Source organism: Poecilia latipinna, unplaced genomic scaffold, assembly GCF_001443285.1.
Source record: "Poecilia latipinna isolate Pla-1442-1.1 unplaced genomic scaffold, P_latipinna-1.0 Scaffold1520, whole genome shotgun sequence".
Lineage (NCBI taxonomy): Eukaryota > Metazoa > Chordata > Actinopteri > Cyprinodontiformes > Poeciliidae > Poecilia > Poecilia latipinna.
In genome coordinates, this window is record NW_015114136.1 from 86,036 (window position 1) to 110,728 (window position 24,693).

The 24,693-nt window shown below is 41.6% G+C and overlaps 1 protein-coding gene across 2 annotated transcripts in view; it reads right to left on the reverse strand.

Moving 5' to 3' along the window:
- Positions 1 to 276: 276 nt before the first annotated feature.
- The window catches only part of fasn (fatty acid synthase), a 47,381-nt gene continuing 22,964 nt past the window's right edge, over positions 277 to 24,693 (reverse strand). For both annotated transcript variants that reach the window (XM_015058150.1, XM_015058148.1), the window contains exons 14-42: positions 22,927 to 23,130; positions 21,519 to 21,634; positions 21,204 to 21,379; positions 20,920 to 21,111; positions 19,776 to 19,856; positions 19,513 to 19,695; positions 18,565 to 18,744; positions 17,165 to 17,368; positions 16,250 to 16,566; positions 15,762 to 16,163; positions 15,445 to 15,609; positions 14,987 to 15,102; positions 14,752 to 14,906; positions 14,339 to 14,542; positions 13,762 to 13,912; positions 12,622 to 12,800; positions 12,346 to 12,465; positions 10,658 to 10,780; positions 10,257 to 10,480; positions 9,937 to 10,138; positions 9,572 to 9,723; positions 8,414 to 8,505; positions 7,894 to 8,288; positions 7,580 to 7,771; positions 6,060 to 6,287; positions 5,550 to 5,761; positions 4,790 to 4,888; positions 2,404 to 2,655; positions 277 to 1,503 (exon numbers count right to left, since the gene is read on the reverse strand). In XM_015058150.1, coding sequence (XP_014913636.1) covers positions 1,366 to 1,503; positions 2,404 to 2,655; positions 4,790 to 4,888; positions 5,550 to 5,761; positions 6,060 to 6,287; positions 7,580 to 7,771; positions 7,894 to 8,288; positions 8,414 to 8,505; positions 9,572 to 9,723; positions 9,937 to 10,138; positions 10,257 to 10,480; positions 10,658 to 10,780; positions 12,346 to 12,465; positions 12,622 to 12,800; positions 13,762 to 13,912; positions 14,339 to 14,542; positions 14,752 to 14,906; positions 14,987 to 15,102; positions 15,445 to 15,609; positions 15,762 to 16,163; positions 16,250 to 16,566; positions 17,165 to 17,368; positions 18,565 to 18,744; positions 19,513 to 19,695; positions 19,776 to 19,856; positions 20,920 to 21,111; positions 21,204 to 21,379; positions 21,519 to 21,634; positions 22,927 to 23,130 — 5,454 coding nt within the window. In that variant the 3' untranslated portion in view covers positions 277 to 1,365. The remainder of the gene's footprint in view (positions 1,504 to 2,403; positions 2,656 to 4,789; positions 4,889 to 5,549; positions 5,762 to 6,059; positions 6,288 to 7,579; positions 7,772 to 7,893; positions 8,289 to 8,413; positions 8,506 to 9,571; positions 9,724 to 9,936; positions 10,139 to 10,256; positions 10,481 to 10,657; positions 10,781 to 12,345; positions 12,466 to 12,621; positions 12,801 to 13,761; positions 13,913 to 14,338; positions 14,543 to 14,751; positions 14,907 to 14,986; positions 15,103 to 15,444; positions 15,610 to 15,761; positions 16,164 to 16,249; positions 16,567 to 17,164; positions 17,369 to 18,564; positions 18,745 to 19,512; positions 19,696 to 19,775; positions 19,857 to 20,919; positions 21,112 to 21,203; positions 21,380 to 21,518; positions 21,635 to 22,926; positions 23,131 to 24,693) is intronic.

The following is a 24,693-nucleotide window of genomic DNA, read 5'->3' on the forward strand; positions in this document are numbered from 1 at the left end:
AGTACAGAGCCCTGTGGTGCTTCTGTGCAATGCAATAAAGAAAAACATACTGCATATGCAATATGAGATGTGGCTGCTGCTCTGGCACAAATGATAAATAAGTTACACTGATCATTTGTACAGTACCAGCTAGTATATTATAGTGTTTACTACCTTTCCGTTAGTCAGCTTGAGCAGCTGATTATGTGAATGAACTCATGTTCTGTCTTATTGTATCATATCTGCATGGAGTTTTCATTTGTTGAACTCATTCAGGACAAGATTTGCACACAGACATCATGCTCACTCAGAGGCTGTTATTGTTCTTTTATTTTAAACATTGGAAATATTTCTAAGAAAAAGAAGCTTCATTACTTCACTCACTGCAGTCACCTGACCCTTCATTGACCTCTGAGGTCTCAGAGGTCAGGAAACAGAACTGAACAGTAAACAGTTTATCATCCACACCACGGAATTATTCAGTGTTTCATTACTAACTCGCCGTTTCCACCAAGTGAGACCGCTTGAGTTAAAGTTTTCATCAGTGTAGAGAAGGAGACATTCAGCTACAGTACAGGAAGTTCTAAATGCTTTAAGTCGGTAAACAGATCAGATTACAGCAGTGGAAGCCAACTCACACGTCGCTCCAGCAGAACTAATGAAAACTAAAGATGTTTAAGGTTTGAGAACCATGGAGCTGCTTGGTTAACACAGACACTCATCCAGCTCGGTAGGATTCACTGCAGTCCCATGAGGCTCCAAGCAGAACTCCGTTTGTTCTTCAAATAAGAAAACACATTTCTACTTCATGAGAATCAACGTAATGTTAATAAAAAGAAAAAGAAAAAAAAAACATACCTTTTGTATAAACTCACTACATCTCAATATCAGCTTGTATCAGCTTCTACTCATCAAAATTAGTTTGGTCATTTCTCTCTCAAAATTATAATCGAGTATTCATTATTACAGTAATAAGAGCACAGAAGCGTACCTTCAGGAAAAATAAGCCATCATGTTTTTGTGTGTGGAGGGATGCTGCAGATGAAGTCGTCCCCACGAAAACACAAAAGGAAACGTTTCTCAGTGTTTTAGTGTCTCCAGGGGAACAAATGTGCATTAAATGGTGATGAATAGCAACACAGCAACATGTAACTGAGCAAATTGCAGTAGTAAAATGTCAGCAGTGAAAAAACCGTCTTGCTTTTCCCACTACTAAGAGTTGCTACACCTTCAGTTTTGGAAACGCTTCATCAAACAGAGTTAAACCTACAGATCCTGAAATCAAAATGATAGAAGTGGGATGTTGTGGGAACCCAGTGGAGGTGGTGTTAAGGTGCAGCTTGTGGTTTAAAAGTGGAGAGGGGGTGGGGTAAGACGGGAGGGGGGTCAGCCTTCTTTTGGGGTGACTCGTGGTCCAGCCAACGAGTTCTGAATGATGCTGCTGATGGAGTCCACTCCCTCTGCTTCCAGGAGAGAGCGATGATCGCCTTCAATTACGTAAACCGACACTTTCCCATCGCAGACCTGAGAAAGAGACCTGAGATTTAGATCCTGTCAGCAATTCAGCAGAGAGAGAATCGAAGCTTCATTTGAACGATTCAGGTTACTCTGCCAAAACACAAATCTCTAGTTTCTGGTGCAAACACCTCAGTCCAGCGGCTCCTGAAGCCGGGCATCCAGTCCCCCCACCCCCCACCACCACATCCCCTCTGCATGTTTTGGATGCGTCTCTGTTTCACCAAACCTGGCTTCTCTGCAGCCACCAAGATGCTGCAGGAGCCTGAGAATCAACCATTCATTGGGAGCCACATGCAGGGTCGGGTATGGAGGACCGGCTTTATGATCCACTGAAACTTCTCAGCAATATAAAGAAGCTTGTTTCAAGTAAATAATTCTTCAATTTTGATTTAAAAAAAATATATTAGTTCCAAATTGCAGACTCTTTTTCACTCATAACAAGGGGAAAAACATTTAGTTTTCGATATTTTCTAGATTGTTTTCAGAAGGGTGTTTTTTGAGGTGTTTAGGGCTGGATCTGGTTTTAGGTTGTTTTAGGTTCATAGGTCAGCTGTGAGTGAAAGTGGAGGGTAAAGACAATAGTCAGGAAATGTGTTCACGTTTGTACAGTCATAACAGCCTGAGGTTTTTTTTTACCATGTCTGGAGAATATGGATGCTTAAGATACATTTTAATTATAGAAAATGTGAAAAAGACACTTCCATATTTATTCTACCATAATCTACAATCTTACAAACATTCATAACATGCACATGATGAGAACATGTTAGAGTCTGCTAAGGGATTTAAAATCATGTCATCCATGCAGGGTCATTAATTATGGGTAACCTGTTGCAAAAAATAAGATTAGAGATCAATATGTGAACATTTCTTGGTAATAATAATGACCATGAATGTATCAGTTACCTCATTTAGCTTATAGTCCTCTCCCAGATTTTGTTCATATTCACTGCTGGTTTTGGCGCGTAATAACGCAACGTTGCCATGGTATTTAGTCGCAGGTATGTATCCGTCAGCAGCTTTTAGCTTGTGGTAGAAGGTGGAAGCCGCAAAGTCAAGTAGGTCACGACTGATGTTCTTGTTGCTGGAGGTGATCAGGTCCACCGCCACCCTGACGCGTGCCGGCAGGTCAGACAGCGGGAGCAGGCGCTCCAGCAGCTTTGGAACCAGAGAGCAGAGGACAAAACGGCTCAGACTGATTTGTTGGGTCTGAACTACCTCTAAATGTTATAGCAAAATGAGTTACTTTCATGCACTATGCAAGCAAAAATAAATATTAATTTCACACCAAGTCAAAAAAAAAAAGATGGTTGAAAAACACTACATGAGAAGTTTTATACGCCTGTGCAGGGGCGCAACTTCATATTATTCAGGTGGATGCGAAAACATAAATCGGTGCCACCCCCACCAACCCCGCCCAAAAGGGTGAAGGAGCTTAGAAAACATACGGTCGCTCTATCCGTATGAGCGATCGTATATTTTAACTCCCCTCTCCCCAGACAAAGACACGTGAAAGGTAAAACTCGCTACATTTACATTTACATGTGTGCGAGGTGAAGGAGCGTAAGGGCGCGGTGAAGTGTATGCGAAGGCATCATTGGGGCGCCGCCCCCTCCACACGGGGTTTTGACGCCCCCTCTGGTGTTGCGCCCCTATGCATTGCATGCGCTGCATACCCACTTTTTGCGCCACTGCGCCTGTGTTAGTATTGTAGGAACAATACTAACAGAATATTTCAACATCAATACATTTTCTCTCTCTTTCTTAGTGTGTTTTTCACGCTACGTTATCCAGGCACCAAAACTATGCTTGAAAATTTTTTGACAATTAGAATTAGTCCTAAATTTAAAGAAAAGCCAGAGTTCAAAGACAACATTTGAAATGCAGGAAGTTTGTAGAGCTGCAGCACAATACAGGAGAACGATAGATAAATCTGGATGTATTAGCAAAAAAAAAGGCCATTGATCAACTTCAGTTTGTCCAAAATGCTGCAGTAAGACAGGAACAAACAGAACAGCTGATATGACTCCTGATTAATCTCTTTATGCTGTAAACATGTCCAGTTTAGTCAGTCACAGTCTGCTAGCTAAACAGCTACAAAGCTATTTTCTAGCTATTGTTGAGAAAATAAATTTAAAATAAGCTAAGTTTTAAAACTTAACATGTCTAGATTCAAATGGCCTAAATTGTGGTTTTAAATCAGTAACTTATTCTGGCCTATTGACCTTTAATTTGCTTGTAGTTACAGCAGATGGTTTGCTAGGATCGTTTGAACTGCCTTTTGTCTGTGGGAAAACAATACAGTGGAAGCTCCAGCTTTTCACACTCATCTGTGAAAGGCCGTAAACACGGCAGGGGTTTTAGGCTTCAGATAGAGGGTCAGAGATAGCTCCTGGTTGGATGAGCAAAGATACGCCTTGTTTGAATAAATTAAAGAAAAGAAGATAAAACTTTCTACACAGAAGTAACAAATCAGATTTTGCGCTTGCAACTTCTCCAAAGACGTCTTTGCTTTTTGTTTGTCGTTTCCATCTTTTGTCTTTCTCGCTCAGGTAAATTCATGTGTTGTTTGTGCTCTGAGGTTTCTGATGATATGTGATGTGTTTGTCTGGTCATAGTATGCATCTGTCTTGAATAAATGCTGATTATTGTGACGCCGTTATCTCTGCGTGAACTCAGTCTTTGCGCACAGCATTTTTCTGAACCCGGGCATAAGAGAGGATTTAACGAGTCAAAAGGTTTTTAAAGTTCAAGAATTTTTCCTCTCTTAACACTATATAGCCATTTAGCTATATAGTGCTATATAGCACTATATAGCTAAATATAGTGCTATATAGCACTATATTTATAGCAACTAGCTGTCTATCTAGCTGCTAGATAGACAGCTAGCTACATAGGTAGCTTATATTGATATCTTAATATATTAAAGCCACAAGTATGCAACTTGTGGCTTTAATATATTAAGTATATGCAATATGGTTGCCACAAGTATGCAACCATATTGTAGTTCTGAAGACTTCTGAAGACAGTCTGATTGTTGCTCCATGTGCATTTTAAGTTGTGTATTCTGAGCAACTCAATCTTTTTGCAAAAACACACTCAAGTAATAAATTCAATTCTACCTTTCACCTCAAACTGCTGCTGACAAGATGGCAGAGTTTACACGCACTACAGATTTCCTGATTGTTTTATTTTTTCTTAATTTCACTGTTCTCACAAATAATGAGAAAATGATTAATAGGCAATGAATCAATAGTGTTAGTGAGCGTCTGTGTGTCAGAAGATCCAGTACCTTGTTGTACTCCATGCCTGTGAACTGCTGGATGAATGCACACATGGCCTCCGTTTCAGCCTCACACTCTTTGCCTGGAGTCAGCTTGGCTCTGTAGCTCTGCAATAAACACATTATGACATCATTCACTGAGAAACCCAGATTAAAAGCACTGGTCACATCCACTGATCGTTCTACTGTCACAGTCTGGCATTATGTTAGACTAAACATTTCCTTTTTCAGCTCAGGTAGAATTAATTCAAATCAATTCAAAAATTCTTTATTGAGCCCAAAGGAATATTAAATGTTGCTTTAGCTCATATTAATTCAAAACTCTTCAAATAGTTATTGTAGCTGGAGATGGTTGTGGGCAGGAAAGATCTCCTGCAGCAGTCTGTGTTGCAGCAAATTTGAAAAAGTCTCTGATCAAAGACAATTATTACTAACATTGTATCTGTTAATGAATAATGAAAGGAGGGATTTAACACAGATGTGAAAACTTACAAAGCGATGACATCATCCTCTGGGCTTTAACCAACAGCTTAAAAAAGGTCTGATATTATTTTGATTTTTAACAAATAGAAATAATTAAATTAGGGGGGAAACCTATAGTAAAATAATCTCCATCTCATTCTCTGTCAAGTATTTTCTGAAATTATCTTCTATAGTTGAAATCCAACTACAGAAGAGATCAGTATGTGTGTGTGTGTGTGTGTGTGTGTGTGTGTGTGTGTGTGTGTGTGTGTGTATGCGCGTGTGTGTACTGGTTCTTTCCTCTGACCTGTGTGTAAGCTGCCACATAGGAATGTGAGCCATCGAACAGGAACAGATGCTCCACACTGTGGTTGAGGGTCTGCAGCTGGGAGCACATTTCAAAGGCCACACAGGCACCAAAGGAGTATCCCCCGATCCGGTACGGCCCGTCTGGCTGCAGCTGCCTGATGCAGTTCACATAGTACGCTGCCAGAGCCTGGATGCTGTCCAGAGGAGCAGCTGGGAGGAGAACAGGAGCAGACTGGGATCAGTGGGTTTAGTCAGGCTACGTTATCCAGGCACCAGAACTTTGCCTAATAAAGAAAAATGTTGCAGAAGAAACTGGACCCTTAACTTAATTAAAATGACTCAGTAGCTCCTTGACATGGCTGTGCATTAATAAATAAACTCCCAGAATAGTAAAGAAAGAGTTCACAATGGGAGAGGATCATGTTTTCATATTATTTTCACTTTACAGCCAATCAGTTCAGGCGTAGTTCCATATTCACACAGTAAACGAGGCATGATGTCGGTGTACCTTTGGTGCACTGTAAGCCGAAGCAGGGCATGCTGAGCTTGGAGGCCAGCGTCCTGAACGCAGAGATGGAGCCTTCGATGGGATGGACCAGGAACAGGGGCCTCTCCTGGCTCTGAGCCTTGTTGAGTGGGATCACAGTGGGGCCGCTGGGGTCCACCAGCACCTGGGTCACATCAGACCCCAAAACGGAGCGAGCTGGATCCTTCATGGCTTTGGTCTGGTTGCATTCTGCAGATATTATTAGGAGAGAGAGAAAAGGAATGACTGTCTGTGTCACAGACAGAGGAGACTGAAGATCAGAAAGTCAGATCCAACTGAGTTGTTGTTGCTCTGCTGTCTGTATGTAGAGCCTTGCAAAAGTTTTTTTTTTTATTACAATCACAAACTTTTAATGTTTTATTTGGATATTACATGATGGACCTGCACTATGTAGCACAGATTTGTGAAGTGGAGGGAAAGTGTTACATGTGTTTGTTTTGTGTTGATTGCTCCTGTTAAGGTCCCCCTAAAACACACTGAAGTCTGTGACTGTACCTTCACAAAACAGGAAAAAATTTAAAGGGTTATAAATTGAGACGCACCAATTAATCAGCCAGTTGATAAATTGGCTCCAGTTTCCTTAATTTTGGGAAATCAGCAATTGGTCAATACTTGCATGACGTCTTATTTGCTGATCCTACCTGCCTCAGTAAAGCTCTGAAAATCAGTCACTGCAGTGACTGACTGACCAATCCACCAGATCACGCCTGATTCCGTATGGGCAACAATAATCACTGCCGCCAACTTACCAAAGTTTTTAGACAAAAAAAAAAATCTGTATTAGGCAAAATCTGAATCAGCAAGTCAGGCTTTTAAAAGATTGGTGATTGGCTAGAAAACTGCAATCAATGCATCCCTAGTTATTAAACTTTTACAAGGAATTGCTTTGGACACAATTTTTAATAATATTTTGAGAACGCTGTAATTATTAAAAAAATAACTATGATCATTGTAGGATCATCTTACACATGAGATTTGGTTTTCTTCATCTATTTACACAGCAATCTGTGTAAATAGATGACTGTGTAACGTCTGTTTTATTGCAATGAATGAAAGTCTAACTCTGACTTTCCAACAGCCTCAAATCAAACTGAGCTCCTCATGGATGTGTGCTCAGTCCTCTGCTCTTTAGTCACTTGGTGTGTGACTGAACTGTGATGGTATTCATGTAAAGATCAGAGAGAGGATTTAACTGCTGTGTAGATGACAGAGTTAGATTACTTGCATGTGAGCATTTTGCATTTTCTGCCAAAGTAAAGATTAAATGTTCACCTAAAAAGGTGAAATTTTAATTTAAAGTGATGGTTTAAATGAAGCTCTCTGTTCGGGCAAAACTTCTGATTTTTTTAAATTTATTTTATGATTTTTAATTTCTTGTAAAGCTTGTTGGATGGTGCTAAACAATAAAACTTGTCTTTCCTTCCGTACTAACTTTCTCCACCACTTAACCTGCTTAAATGACTTCAGCAGAAGGAACATACCGTTTGTTCCTTCTGCCTTGCTCTTGGCCAGCTCCCGCAGCTTGTTAATGGTGAGCTGGCGGATCTCCCTCATGGCCATCACGATGTCGTAGTCTCGCTCCAGAGTCTGGCGAACCTCAACACCCATCAAAGAGTCCAGGCCCAAGTCAGCTAATGAGGAGTCAGCGTTCAGACAGTTCACATCCTGTACGCCTGTGAACGAAAGCCACAAAAACATGGACTTTTGTTTTTTGTTTTTCAAAACAAATTGTGGGAATCAAAAGCCATTTTAATATTTCCAAGAATTATTCACCAAATATTTTTTTGATTCTTACCAAGAATGTGAGCGACAGCATCCACCAGGTCTTTCTGACCCCCTGCTTCACTCTTCACCGTTATTCTCTCTGCCAGCACAAAGCTGGACATGACCGGCTGCTGTTGGTGCAGGAAGAAGTCCAGCACCTCCAGACAGGAAGTGATGCGTTGGGGTAGGGTACCCCCGATCACTACATCGTTTCCACCCATCGTCTCCAGCACCACACCTACATCTCCAATGGCGCCCCACTGAACTGCTAATCCAGCCAATCCATCAAAGCGCCGCTTTTCACACACACGTTCCATCACCGAGTTGGCGTAACCATAGTTACTTTGGCCAGCGTTTCCACGGCCACAGCTAACCGAGGAGAAAGCCACGAAGTAGCTGAGGTCTGGACAAAACTTTCTTGTCACTCTAGGGAGACATTGGAAATAAATCAGATATTACTGAATCAGCAAAGAGGAACAGAGAAGACCAAAGAAAAAACAACCTTCTTCAAAATACAAAGTGATGCAGTGAAGCACGACTAAACATCTTACTTGTCCAAATTCATGGTGCCGTCGCATTTTGGTTTGCTGACATCAAGGAATAGCTCCGGCGTCAGATTCTCCAGCATGCCGTCTTTCAATACCTGAGGATCACAAAGCAAGAGTTTCACTGAAAAGCAGAAAATAAAAAAATAACATTTTAAAGAACTATACAAACAGATCAAACATCTACCTTCCCCTCAAAAATAATCTACCTGGAAACATTTTCCCTCTCCTATGAACACTAGGTTCCACAATTGCACTGCTTATGGTGGCAGCATGTAAGAGTAGATGTTTAAGTTAGTTCTGATTTGCTTATTTTGTAAACTTTAGTTCATATGTTTTAGTCATGTTTGGAAAAATATTCCCTCTGGTTTTGGATGCTGTGCAGCTGAAATGATTTTTCCTCTTACTTTTTACTACTGAACATTTATTATGATCCAGAAGTTTGGCAACAAGATACTGGTAATGTTTTAATAAACAACTGGTACCAGCTGATTAGCATCTTCACAGCTCAAATAACATCTGAACTAAGAGATAGATGGAGGAAGTTCAAACCACCTCTTCCATCATCATACTGAGCAAGGTTTGTATCCCCTAATCTAACATCTCTCTTTTTCTAACTTTACAGCCAGACAGATTTAAACAGAACCATCAGAGCTGCCCTCCTTGTATCTGTGAAATCAGAGGCCAAACAGCTCATTTTGATGTAGATTTTTGCTTTGTGCCGTTTGTTGAATTAAATGTTTAAACTTCGAAGCAATAGTCAAGTTAAGAATTTGTTCATTTAACAAACATCCTTAATGCTTCTGCAAAGTACAGTAGCTAACCACATTTTAAAACAAGGTAGCATCGTAGTTAGCAGCACCCAAATGACTCAACTAAGGCTGGAGAAACTATATTAGTTTTCCCATTGAATACTCTGTAATTCAGTCTATTCTAATAGTTTTACAAATGAAATGATAAATATAGTCAAAATGAAACAACAGACAAACTTAGTGAAAATGTCAAATCCATGTAGACTTCATGTGGGACTGCTGGTCAGAGAACCATCTGCTGTAATGGTGGCCAGAGTTGGACCATCAACCATAAATACACACTCTGAACATACACAGCTAATTATCAGGCCTGCAACATGAAGAAATAGATGAAATTGACAGTGGGTGTTACCATGGCGAGATGGAAGACTCCACCCACTGGGCCCAGTGCACACGCCTCAGCAATCAGATTCTCCGTCCCCTTCAGGGTGCTGATGTCGCTCGTGGATACCAGAACGTTCACGCCCTGCTTCTGCCACTCATCGACCCGCTTTGCCTGGTAACCTGACACAAGATCAGGCAGAACAACAAACTAATTACATGTGCATCTTCACTCCTTGTTGTTCTACTCTAATTGGAAGATCAGGTTAGTGGGTTTCATTGTGATGCACATTTCAGGATGTGGATGGAGCCCTGTGATCTCTGATCTTCACAAACAGAGAACTCTGTTTTTGTCTCCTTTTTTCAAGAATATTAGCTTCCTCTGTTGTGCCGTACCATTCCTGATGCCCGATCTAGACGTCAGCACCAGTTTGCAGGCTCCTCTCTCAATCAACCACTGAGCAAGCTCCAGGCCAAAGCCTCCCAGCCCACCAGTGATGATGTAGGAGTGGGACGGAAGGCAGGAAGTCCGACAGATAGCAGGAAGAAGCAGCGGGGATGCAGGCTGAACGGCTGCGCCCTTTTCCTCAGAACGGATCTGTGTAAAGACAAGCGATGTCCAGATGACACACAGTCTGACAAAAGTATTAGTAAATGAACTACAGTTCTCCCAAAACCCGCCGCTCTGGCATCTCTGAAAGTCAAAGAGCACCAACCTGCAGGACGACTTTGCCGATGTGTTTTCCCTGAGCCATGTATCTGAACGCTTGTTCAACGTTGTCCCTCTGAAAAACTGTAGTCCTTAAAGGCTGAACTACACCTCCCACAATGCCTTCCTTCAACAGCTGGGACACTTCCTCCCACTCCCTGTTGCCTTCTTCGAACAGAGCGTCCAGCAGGATGCCATGAAAGGCCACATTCTTCAGGAACAAGGCCATACCTGTAGACGGCCCAAAACAAGACAGCTGACACTCAACCGGCTCAGAGTCCTGACAATTAGCCAAACACCAGCAAGCTTTCCTTCGCAGGCAGACCCTCACGTCTCATTTGTAATGAGTAACAATAAGTTGACTGTATTCTTTACTGTACTTGGAGTGTCAGAACTTTCCATACTGACCCAGTGGATTGTTGTTGGAGAGGTCGTATTTTCCGATCTCCAGGAATCGTCCGTGTCGGGCGACACAGCGGATGCTAGCCTGGAGCTTCTCCTCAGCCAGAGAGTTTAAAACCACATCCACGCCTGAAACACGCAGAAAACATGACTGAGTGGGGATTTCTTATTGACTCATACAGAAAAACACAAGAACAATGTTTTTTTTTTCCCTTTTCATAAACAGTTGATACAGGACATAACATTCTAATTACACTGAAGAGATAACAGAGATTGGACTTTCATCCCAATTCAATGTGCTGAATTTGATTGTCTACTGTATTTGCTATGCCAGCCTTAGGAGGCTGAAGGGGGGAATTGCAACAATTAACAGCCAAAAAAAAAAACCTAAATTCCAGACCTGTATCTAATCTTCCTTTCTTACCTAAAATACTAATAGCTAATTAAGTGAGTGAGCATCTAAACAGTAATGACATGTTTGGAGGGTTTCAGTGAGGTTTCAGATCTGACTGAAACAGTTCTGCTGAAAGTAATATTCTCCTGGCCTCAGATTCTGGTCCTGTTAGACCCCAGTGTGTTTTTGAAAAATAAAAATAATTATATATGTGTCAAAATTTTCTCAATATTACAGCATTCCATATAGTTGCTGTATCTTTATTGTGCATCTAAACATGAGGTCATGGAACCCAATGAAAGTGTAGAAGGAAGTGCTCAGTGGTCCAGCTCTACGCTTCGCCAAAAGACTGAGGAGAGAAAACCTGTCTGGAAGTGTTTGTTTCTCCCTCTGCCTGCTTTATGAAAGTGTATTTATTTGTCAATGATTAAAGGGATAATCCTATGCTTTTTGCAACTGTTACACTTTTGCTGCACACACAGATCGTGTGTTTCTCTTCTACTGAAGGTGAAGTCCAGGGCTCATTGTCTGAAATCCTAAAAACTCTAAGCAATGCCTGGATAGGAAAAGGAGGAAGGAAATCCCAGACAGCCACCTTCAATCAGTCACCTCTGGTCACCATGAAACCACCACAATACATGAGAGGCATGTGCAGCTCACGAGGTGCTGCTCTCACTCTCCTATCTCTGATGCTGCCAACAAAGAATGTGTCAACAGGCAGCTGTGGTTTAGCTGTGAAGGTCACCCTCAGGTCAACCTGTGGCCCTCACCTCTGAATAATGCCTCACTCGGTTCCTCTCTCAAACTTTGGAACCAAATTGCTGATGATTTCTGCTGCAGGTGAGTGAAGACAAAAGAAAACTAAACTCTCTGCATCTTCAGCGATTAGGAAGTGACGAAAATAAAAAGTTAACCAGGTGGATTACTGTAAATATCACCGACTGACAGCAGAAGTCTGAGACGAGTCCCACATTCAACCTGATTCCATTTTAAGGTAATAAATAATCTTTAGGTCTCTGACTCAATGTGTGGAATAAAATGCTATTTCAGCTTCATGTATTGTGATGAAGCAGGTCTTTTGAACCCTCTTGACCTTTGTGTGAAAACAGAGCTAATACATCTAAACTTTTTAATTCTTTGTTTTTTTCAGTGCATTTTGTCACACCCATTTCATAATGACTATTTTCTCCAATGTATGTTAGGAGATGAGCAATTTTCCAAACTCCACAGACAGCATAACATAAATGATGTTGAGCTAGGTGTACTTAACAGGATTTGATAACATGAGGAAGGTGCTGACCTTTGCCCTTTGTGTGGAGCAGAACATGCTGCTCAAAAGACAGATCCCTGGAGTTGGCGAATGATTCTGCTGACAGCTGAGGGAAGCGTTCCTGCAGGTAGGCCCTCTTCTCTGCTGAGCCTGGTCAATCCAAACAGTAAGATATTCATCAGAGCCTTGTGAGGTTACTATAGTAGCATAAATAATAATTTTTAATTTAAAAAACCCCCCAAATAATTAAAGAGAAAGAAATGCAAACAGAAGACTTGGCAGAAGGACAGAGCATGGTGTACTAACCGACGGTGGTAAAAACTCTGCAGTTCTTGCTGAGTGCTATGGCGATGGCAGCCTGGCCAACGCCTCCAGAGCCCGAGTGGATCAGGACGGATTCACCGGGGCGGAGCCTGCCCCGCACCACCAGAGAGTAATATGCTGTGGCATACACCACTGGCACCGAGGCCGCTTGCTCCATTGTCCTGCTCAGACACACACAAGCACACACACACAAAAACACACAGGCATGAGAAAAATTACATGTCCTGTAAAAATAAATTAACCTTTTCCCCACACTATGACATTAGATCAGAGTAAACTGTTCCTGTTTTAGGTCAGCTCGGATATCCAAAATCAATTTTTAGCCCCTTTATGACTAATCTGCTGGTGTACTGAGGGACATCATCTCTTTTAAAGACCTGAATGTCACCAAGCCTTAACTTCACTTCCAGGCTGATATACTGAGACGCTGCATCAGTATTTCTACATCATGTTCGTTCCGTGTGTTATTACTCTGTGAAGTGCAACAGCCTTCCTGCAGTAAAGCACCCGCCCCCATGCTCACTGCCTCCAGGATGGCAAACTTCCGGTCAAAAGTCCAATTTCTTTTAAAGGTTTTTGTGGCACTAGTCACCCTTATTCATTAACAGCTAGATAGGAAGAAGGGCAGAGAAAGAAGAGGAGGAAATGCAGTCAATGGCCTGTGGCACGCAACTCCACCAGGTGTTTGCTAATTGCTGCTACTGCTAGTCTGAAGGAGCAGAGAGGGGAAGGTGCAATAAGATGAGGAGTTTTGTGGAAAAGGCTTTATGTGACGAAGTTTTTATATATCCCTGACTGGTTGCCATGGGAAACTGAATGATTCCTCAAACATGCATGAAAGAATATCTTTCTGAGTACCCACTCTAGGTACACACTGAGTGTTACCCAGAGCAGACTGTTGCTCTGGATACCCAGAGCAACAGTCTGGACATGTTTTTAAGAAGCGAATAACATTATAACATGATGTAAGACTCAAAAACGTGGATTCTACATAATAAGACCCTTTATGTGAGCAGGAGTAAATAAGCCCCTCATTCAGGTCTTTAAAGAACATAGTGGAGGTCAAACAGAGCCACTGGAAAAGTTGGTGGTTTAACATTTAGCAGCAGGAGTGACACTAACCAGCTGAGGGGAACTTTCCACAGGAATCGTTTATCAGACTCCACAGCCGTTGCCAAGCCTTTAGCGGGCAGCAGCCCCATGACACGCTGACCGCTGGGATCACGACCAGAAAACTCCATCCCCAACAGGCACTGCTGCAGAGCCATGTCCCCTAAACAGACAACAAGGAGGAAAAATGACTTTTCTGAAGGAAAGGCATACAGACAAGATGGAGCAGGTAAGAGTAATACTTTCTGGACATGTTCAACAGGAACATGTCCAGAAAGTGATGAACTTCATCACATTGGTGATGAAGTTACATTGGTAACTTATTATTAGAACTAATAACTGATCCTAACACCATGCAGGAATACCTGCCATTAGGTCATAACTGGTCTTTTTACATCTCTGTGGAGAAATCTTGACCCATTCTTCTTTGGAGAAATGTTGAAATTCAGTCACAGGATCTTCCTGAATCAATGGCCTAGTTAAAGTTACATCACAACATCTCAACTGTTCTTTTCTTCGGTAAATGTGAGATGGGTCCTTATGATCTTTTAGGTCTGGATCTGGTTTAGACCTGGATGTTGACAGCTACCTGGGATAGCGTCTGGTGGCAGTTTGCCGGTAGCCAGCATGATGTCTCGGAAGTTAAGCGAGCTGTAGTAGACATGACACGCCTGCAGGGAGGGGCCGCTGGGGTCAGAGCGGAGGTGGGGGGAGGCGATCCAGCGCAGGGAGGACAGGTCACCTCGAGTTAACACGTTGATGAATGCAGAGTCTGTCAGCTCCTCCTTCAGGTCTGGAAAACAGACAAACAATAGCTGAAGGGGCAACAAAAACTGTTTCTTTAAATTTGGTGTATTGTGAAAAAGGTCATCATTTCCAAGCTACTGTTACACATTAGGAATGTCTATTACTACTGTAAGCCTAATATTATGGATACAGGGAGCAACAGTGGAAGAAATCACTGCTGTTATTTATATGAAGCAAGTTTTAATAATCTGATACCGTGGGAGATAAGCTGGTGTCTGAAAGTGCCCCACTGTCCATCTCTGAACACATTCATGACCAGGTCTGCCTCAAGCACCGAGTCCAGGGACTTCTGACCCGGCTGGAGGCTCGGTGGCACTGAGGAGCCATTCAGGTTGGACACAAACATGCAGCTGGGCACAAAGAAGGAGAAACAAACACATTTAGCACCAGATAGATAAAAAAAAACAAGCTTAGGTATCATCTGCCTCACCGTATCCGCTCTCCCCCAGGCTCCTGCCGCAGACAGTTTACCATCCCAATGATCCCACTGTGAGCCTGAGAGGCAGTCAGCCACACAGCCTGGTCCGAGGAATCCGCCAGGATCTCCTGGTACACAGAACCACATCAGAACCAGATTAAAACTAGATCAGAACCAGATCAGAATCCTGACCACAGTCCTGGTCAGATTATTGAGGTTGCATTTCACTGTATCTCTGGTCAGTAATACTTTGGTTGTAATTCTACTACAAACAGAACCAAAAACCTTACAATGGATACAAAAAGAAAAAGACAGATCTGGCTTTTTGTTTTTAACAGGATCCAGAAAATGTTCTTTTCATAAAAGTGAAGTGAAATCCTGAAACATGACAGGAGAGCTAACAAATGAAAACATCTGCAGATATGAGGGTACATCAGTGACCTGAGGGAATAAAACCGGCTGGAACCTACCTTGAGTTTTTCCACCCACAGAAAGTCGGTGCTGTCCACAGGCAGGTAGACGGCCTGCTTGCTGGGAGACTTGCAGCGGCAAAGGAAAATGACGGAGCCGTAGAAAGACTTCCTAACAGCTACCAGGGCCAGGTTGGCCTCAGAGAACACGCTTTCCCACTCAGCCTGGATGGAGAAATACAAAGAAAACACGGCAAGTCGTCATCAGAGGGAAGAAACTTCTTGAAAAAGCTCTATTAGATTACTTATTAATTTTTTATGAATCATTATTATTATGACGTCAACTTCATTACTATCATAAAATGTTTTCCATGAACCTGTGAAAGCAGGCCACGTTGCTCGTTGCCCTGGGTGATGCTGGTGAGAAAAGCTACTGTCTCTCCCAGAGTCTGGTCCTTCAGCAGGGTGTGGATCAGAACAAAGCCCTGCTCTCTGGCCCCGGAGGCCAGGTTAGCCACCAGCTGTCCGGGGTCCGTCCTCAGGGGACCCCATGCATGGTTACACACCACCAGGTCCGCTCCGGCAGCCATCCTCCCAGGAGCCGGCTCGCTAAGGGGGTCCCACTGCGCTGAAGCCACAGCAAGCTCCTCCAGCGTAGCTTCATGGGCGGACAGCAGATCCAGGCGTGTTGCTGTGGCAGTGTAGTCAACATGTAGCATCGGCTGAATGTTGAGGAGGGGAACCACACGGGAGAAAAGCTGGCCATCATTTGCAAAAGCCTAGGGGGGTAAGAGAGAGGAACACGTTATGGTATGCATGGATCATAATGAAAACTGCTCATTTCCAGGAAAATCTCAGATATTACCTCTAGAACTTTGATCCTCCCAGGCGTACAGTTCTCCATGCTGATGTCCAGGCAGTGGCGGAGGACGGGATCCCCCAGCAGGCCGTGCAGCAGGCCGTCCTGCAGCAGGCAGGCCTGCTCCTTGACGAGGACCTGCTCCAGCTCCGACTGGAGGTTTCCATTCAGCTCCAGGCCACACAGCAGGCTCAGCAGGCGCAGCAGGCAGGGCGCCGACGTCTCCTGGCCAGGCGGAGAACCCGCCAAGTCACCGGGTAACCCAGGAACGGCCAGCTTCACACCATGAGGAGCCAATTTCAGCTGTAGTGTGTGAATCAAACCTGCAGAGAAGATGTAGAATTAAATCATACCACGACTTCTCCAATTCCAGTCTTTAAAGAGGCAGCATTAAGTGGTTTCCAGGCACATAGCGCCATTTTAAAGTACAATCAAATAACTATGTTACCTTCTGTTGTTATGAAAATGCTGTATATGTCAAATATGATATATTGATATAAAATTTGATATAAGATTTGACTTTGTAATTTAACACCTTGAAATTGGGCCTCTGTCTTTAAAAACTCCTACTCTTTCTGAAACTCCGCCTTCAGGAAGTCATCACAACATGGCTCCTCTATTAACTGTTTACCACTGTTTCACCAGCGATGCACTGAGAAGCAGCTTGTATAATGAGCTCAGCAGATGCCAATTGCTGATGGCTAGTCTGAAGGAGCTGAGTAGGGGAGGTACGGTAGGCTGCTCTGTGAGGCAGAAGAAGCTTGGAAACTTGGAAACTGCAGCTTCGAGGAGGAGGCAGTAAGCCCATCAGCTGTTTTGCACAGCTGAATGGTTGAGTGACTCAAGCTTTTCATTGATCATATTCTGTGATAAAGCCATCAGCTACACCATCACGCAAACATACTAATATACCAATTCTACCTTTGCAGAGGTTCAGCTGCTCCGTTAGACTCTGATTGGTTGTCAGGCATTCTGTCATCACATGTGGGACAAACACAAACTCCTCCAGGGTGGGGGGGCTCTGCTGCTGCTGTCTCCGGGGGGCCACAGTGGCGTGCAGACCGGAGATCTGGACTCCGCCGGCAGCAATACTGTCCAGGCAGCGGCTCACATGGACATCAACAGCTACAGCAATGAAACAGTCAATGACGAGCTCAGGTTTCAAGACACAAATGAACAGCTGAACTTCTGTCTGGAGAGAACCAGAAAATCTGTTGGTTGACTGACTGGTCAGATTCACTGACTTTCTAGAGGAGTTAAGGACTTAGAAAGAAAGAAATGTAATCATACATTCTCATGATTAAGAGCGTTTCACTGGTTTACATGAATACATCCATCAACAAAGGAGGCAGGCAGGGAATAATTGTAGAACTTGATGTGTGTCACATGTAAGTATCAGCAGCAAACCAATAATTCACCAATTACAGGTGATTTATTGGTTCACCTCTAATATGAAGACCAGGGCTAAGCATTTATTTTTTTATGATAAGAATTTTGGGTAACACTTTATTTGAAGGGGGGTGAATCAGACTGTCATGACACTTTCATAATCATTAACCAATAAATCATTACTGTTTAAACTTTACCTTTAATAACATAAAGTTACCTAATTTTTAAAGTGCAATCAGTAATACTTTTATAACAAATTTATATCAGTAATGATTTCTTGGTTAATGTCAAGTTGTCATAACAAAGACATTTTGAATAATGTCAACTTTGTATTAAAAGTGTCATAATTTACGAATGACGCTTTATGACAACAGTCATAAATATTCATGAAGGCTTATTCATGTTCATGACAGGTGTTATGTCATGTTTATGATGGTGTCATGTCAGTCTTATTCACCCCCCTTCAAATAAAGTGTTACCGAATTTTGATTTATTGTTGTCTCAGTAAATTCTAATTAATTATATTTAACCCCCCAAAAACTATCCAGCTTATCATGATTGCTATTTCTACTAAATTCTCCACTGTGTGTTCAATGATAATATCAATAAATGTCAATTTGAAAAAATTACCAATTCCAGTTACTGCGTGCAGTTCAGTGATACAAATCACAGTTTTTTATGTGTCAGGTGTCCTAAACAGACAGATTACAAATGGGAGTGTTTTTCAAGAGCAGTATTTGTGTTTGTGATGCTGTGATTTCTGAGCCATGCAGTCAAAGCCTAAAAACATGTAAAACAAATTACATAAAAAACAAGTAGTAAATGTTCTTCAGATTAGTACCACAACATATTGTGATACAATGTTAAGTCCATGTCACCACCCGTAGTTAAGACTTAAAAGCATTAAGTTTGAACATAGCAGTTAAACTCACCTTGCAGTCCATCAGTATACTCGCACACTTTGTCCAGGTGGACAGCAGGATCGATGCGTACTGAGCGGATTCTGGTCGGCAGGCGCAAACTGCGACCTGGTAGCCCGACCACCATCATCTGCAGCATGGTGTCCAGAAAGGTCACCCACTTTCCTGTCCACTGCAGCTTTCCACTGTCTCCTGAAAGCAAAGAGAACAAACATGATATGGTGAGGTACGCGGTGGAAAATTTTATTTTCTACCATAATTCTTATTAACATTTGCAGAATGAACTTGTCTAATCGAGTCACAAATGTTCCTCTAATCTTCTGTCCACGGGTAAAAAACTGTGGAGCCAAACCCTTGTGCACAGCGTCCAATGTCCGGGACGTCTTATACGTGTTTTTGCTCCAGTATACCTGATTCAAATGAGTCCATTATCTCCTCATAAATCCCTCTAGGGTTCTGAAGAAAACTGCCCATCACAAATTCATTTAAATAAGGTTTAGCAGAGGGTTGGGAAGCACCAATAAAAGACAAGAAAGCTGAGCACAAAGACGGAAGAGTCCAAACTGGATATATTTTGGTACCAGTGCAGGTTTATTGTATCAATGGATCTGCCACCATTGACATGGCACGCCATCTCGCCTACGACTGTGGTCTTGTCATGGATTGGTTGAAATGTCCTTATTAGAGGAGGAATCCATGAACCAATCAAGAAATGCAGTTTGCTGCCAATCAAATCACTTGTGTGCACTATCTGGCTTTGGCTGGCTTGTACCATCCATGAGGTTGCTCTAAAACAGGGGAAGAATCAGGATGGGCTTAAGACAACTCTGACCCATCTGCTAGATCTTTATGGCATATTTGAATTTATTTCCACCACTATGCTTTTATTCTTAAATTATCAGTCAGTGTATCACAAAAAATAATTTTTAAATCCTAAAGAATGCTGGCATACTTTTTTACCTTCACTGCTGGACTCCAAGATGCCTTGGAAAGCCTTTCCATAGTCGTAGCCACGCAGTCGCAGTTCTTTATAGACGTCATGTAACTTAAGTTTCATGTTGGAATCATTCTTTTTGTCGCCTTTCTGATTTATTTGAACATGGAATGATTGAAGGTCTGCATCCTCAAGGATGTTTACTTTACCTGAAATGACATGTAAACAGAAGTAAAATATTTTCATTGTGTGTATTTGTTGGAAATATGAAGATGCAAAAAGTTCTCACCACTGACAACCAGGTTTCCATTCTCTGAAACCTCAAACTTGTTGGTGGCTGGCATGAGGTGCACCTCCAGCTGAACAGAGCCTGCAATGAACAGAGTTTTGAAGATGGTAGATTTGTCAAAATAGCAGACATTTTGACATAACTGATACAAAAAATATCTATTTTTTAAGTATTCATTTGAATAAAAATATAAACTGAGTCATTTTCTGAATTTGGTCCACAAACACTAAGGCCCTCCCATTTTACAGCACCTGCAGCTAGAAGTTTGAAAATTCCTGGTGATCTCATTGTTTGAAAACATAAAATTAAAAGAATGGTTTACAAAATTGTTGAAGCTTCTTAAAGATCAACACTTTGACTTTTTTGAGGCAACCCAAAGGTAAATAAAGGTGATTTCTACAACAGTATACACTTGAAGCTAATGCTATGTACTTAGCACCATCAATGTGGGAATGAATTGATGAAAGGTCAGCTTGTAAAACTACTTAAACTTAAGAGTTTTGTGCTTAAAGTCTTTTTTTTTTTTAAACTCAAAGTGAAGTCAGCAAAACTGAAAATAGTCTGGACTCTATTCTACCAACCCTGTTGACTCCAAGTCGTCATCAGAGAAAGTAGGATCCTGAATCATCAGAACACACAGAAAGGGAATGTGGCTGTTGCTGGATACTTGTGAATGAACCAGATCCTTGTTTCCACTAAAACACCTGTTGTTCAGTATGTTCAACTAAATTACATACTTCCATCAAGGATTAACACTTGCAGTGTTGTCTTGTCTATACAGGAAGGGGACACTTTAAAGTTATGCTTACTGAGCTTAAAAGCTAAGTATATTACTATTACGTAAGCTGTTTACTTAATAGTAATATCCACAACTTATTGGCCTTATGCTAATTAAGTCAATAAAAACGCTCTTTTGATTGTGTCTTATACTCTTACTGACTACAGTCTCCCGATGTTTATTAGGTTGTTATATGGGTTAATAAATGATTCATCACTACTGAAAATGGTTCAGACCTGAAAAGAGGAAATGGCATTGAATTGGACCTGAGACACAGTGTCACCCTGAGACACAGTGAACAGCTTAACATGGATAAGTGGGTCATTAATCCATGACTGGACTCCATGCTGAGCCCTGGTCTCTCACCAGTCTTTGGCAGGATGGTAGCCCTGTGGATCTTCACATCCTCAAAGCTGATGGGAGTGGATTCCATTACAACCCCACGACTCCTGACCAAAGTGCGCCAGGCCAGCACAAGGTAACCCGTTGCTGGGTAGAGAAAGCGTCCATCGATGCAGTGTTCAATGAGATAGTTGTCTGATGACTCAGAGTTTATCTCTGTTTCAATAAGAGAGACAATGGTGAAAAAAAAGAGTCATTAGAAATCTGAATGAGCACACAAGCAATGAAGTCGAAAACTGCATTTTTACCAATATTATAGACGGCAGCGGATTTAGATCCTCCTGAGCTGTGGGAAAAATGTTCTACTTTGGGGATATCCCAAACCTGGGAATGGTCCCACTGCACTAAGGGAGAGATCATTGGAGTGCCAACTGGGACAGGACAGCTTACCCCCGGGTACAGGCTGTTAGCATCCAAGTTGATCCTAAACAAGTGCAATTAAAAGAGTTCAGACCAAAACAATCCAGGGTGTGAGAGCAAAAATTAGGAGGCAGAAAATAAGTTCAAATCCAGAAGTCATACTAACAGTAAAAAAACACAACATGTTTGAGGCGTTCACTCACCCATTCATGTAGATTTTGCCAATGTTTGAGAGGAAGAACTCAAGGTTGTTAGCATGGCCTCTCTTCATTAAAGGAAGGATGGAACATGTTTGCTTCAGGCTGCGCTTAAGGATGGCCTAAGAGGAAAACATTGGTTTAGTTATTATTTATACCTGTACTAATCCAAGATCAATCAATTTAGAAAGTAAGGTATGCCATGTATACTGGTGTATTGAAATATTTTTTCTGTTTTGTATCGAACATGTATAGTGGATTCAGTTATGTGGAAATCCTGGTGTTCTGCTACATTATATCATTGCCTCTTACTGTTTATGTTTTTATATATAAAAATATCAATGTACTGAAATGAATGCTCTATGACTACTCCCAGTTTCTGACTTCGTCTTTTCCAAAACACTCCACGGCTGCTGGTTTTTGCAGAGCTCAATTAGTGTATGCTCCAGTGCTAAATGTGTGGGAAGGTGTGTTATTTTCCTATTTTCTATGCCTCTGAAACAAAAGCCTAATGTCTTTGATAACAGTGTTTGTAGCCATTAGCTTGACCATTGTTGAGGGAGAAAATTTGTCATTCAGGAAAAGAAGTGTCTGGATACCGGTGCAAAGGATATATTTACTTTTTTAAGTGTGAGTTTAAGGGGACAGAAATATGTGAAAATCAGTGTTTTAGATAAATTCAGCCAGCTGGGTAAGAGGTGACAAGACGGGGCATTCTGCAGATAACGGGCTCTGGTCAGTTTATCTGTTACCACTCTGACACACAGACATGCACACACAGAGTATGGTTTTCTTGGTGCATACTGTTCAGAAGGGTGTCTGGATAATCTTATTTGATTATGAAGTATGAGTAATATATTATCTATTTGGGACACAGATCAATGATGTCATATTATGGATTGTATAAGATACATTAGAGGACAGGAAGATGTACGTTTTTGATGAGGGAATAACATTATAACACATTTAAAGCTCAGAAAGTCCATTTTAAATAATACTGCCCCTTTAAGAATATTTAGGAATTAAGATCCTATAAATCCTTAAATCCTTAAACAAATATTCTTAAATTAGGTGTTGAACCTAATAGGGTTCAATACCTAATTTAAAGACATAACTACTCTTCTTTTTAAAGGTCTCAGAACACATATGGATTTGATTAAAACTTTTGTAAAAAAGCAACGCTTTTTATAGTAAAGCTCTGCAGGGAGCAGTGACCTCTTTTAAAAATTATTTATTATTTTACACTTTATTTACCATCAGTTAGGAACCATTAACTGGCCACAAACATATTCAGGACCCCATCAAGTAAAAAGCACCAGCAATCTAATCCCCTTTTAAACGTCGATCTAATACAGACAAACAGAGCATGAAGCTGTGATAATTGAATACAGTATTTCACGTTAGATGGAAGTACCTGCAGCAGAGCATGAGGTGCGATCTCCACCACCACAGCGTTGTCAGGCACCAGACTGAGGGCCTCCTGAAACAGCACGGGGCTCAGGAGGTTGTTGACGTGGTACTCAGCTGAGCTGAGCATAGCCAGAGGAGAACCCCACTCAGACTGAGGAATGCTGGTGCTGATCCACCGAGGGGAGCGCTGCCGTGGCTCCTTGATCACCTTTAGCATCACAAACAACAGTAGATACTGGTGTGAAACACACAGACTGAGAACCAGTTAATGAACAAACCTGACACAGGCGAGAGTCGTTTAAAGTACAGTATCTTATGGGGATATAATCAGAAAATATATACTAGCATATTAGTGCCATTTTAACTTATCCTACTGTAAGAATGAATTATTACATTCTCATACATCTACCAATGTAAACCAGCAAAACTGAATTTATTTCGCATTCAAAAATTTCTTATTGAATAAGAAATGATGTAGAAGTCAGGTAACAATTAGGAAACAATCATCATGAGCTGGAATTAAAAAGGAAACATTTTATTTATGAAATAAATGTATTTCCACACATTTACTGAATGTAACTTAAGTAACAACTAACAGACACAGAGAGAAAGGAAACGAAAGCTAAAACTACATCTATTGACAAGGATCACTTGGGATTTGGACACAATAATAGACAAATATTCAGCAATTCAACTCAATTCAACTGATTAAACCCCAGGAGCTCTTAGAGGTTTTTCAAAGTTTTCAAAGACTTTGTGTGAAAAGGAGTCCTATTCCTTCTCTAGTTTCCAGCTCTCACTCTGAAACAGAGAAGACCAGAGTTCAGAAAGAAAACCAGGTCCAGTTACATCTCACTGGACACATTCAGTCTCACTGTGGCCAACAACACAGGTCCAATTGTCCTCTGATCTAGGTCACCCGTTGGCCAGAGCCCATCACCCCACCTTCGTCTTTTGAGATGGAGAAATATTGGCACAGGTCCTTTGAGTCAGCCTTGGGGACGATGCCACACACCATTGGACCGTCCCAGAACCACTGGGTTCTGCTGGAGAAATCAGCCAGATTTCCTACCCGCAGTCCATTTCACATCAGGGACACCAGAGCAGTCAACAGATGGAATCAGACCAGATGTGTGTGAAGTAACGCTCAGATAACTTTATCAACAAGGAGACCTGATTTTCACACCGGACCAGGAAAACCTTCTCCCAAATCTTTCATCTCTTAAAACAATAACGTCTCAAACATGCATTCAAAGATGAAAGTTAGCATTGTGATTATAATCTGATTTAAGGTTCAAAATTATTCAATTCAGATCCACATCATTAAAGGATGCATCATATTCAGTTAAAACTGTAATTAGTGCTTCAACTGGTCATTGTGATTCAACTGTCCAACTCTGTCCAAAGGAGCAGAGCAACAATCTGTGCCTTAAAGGACAACTAAACCGAAAATCAACTTGTTTTGCAGGCAAACTGTCTCAATTAGTCTCTATGTTGTTGTGCAAATGTTGCCAGTTTCATTTAAATGTGTTTAGTTCTGCAATATTTTGCTAAAAATCATCACAGTGCTGCCAACCATGGGTTGAATGGTGGCTACCGCAGTTGAATTTTCTTGTTGATTACATTTGTAATCAATATAACACCCAATAGATTCTCAATTACTCGTACTACAGTCAAGTCAGTAGAAGAAAAAAACAGATTTTTCTATTGCAGAGAAGAGAACCCTGAAGGCTGAACAGCATGACCTGAAGACAGCTACAACATCTCATCT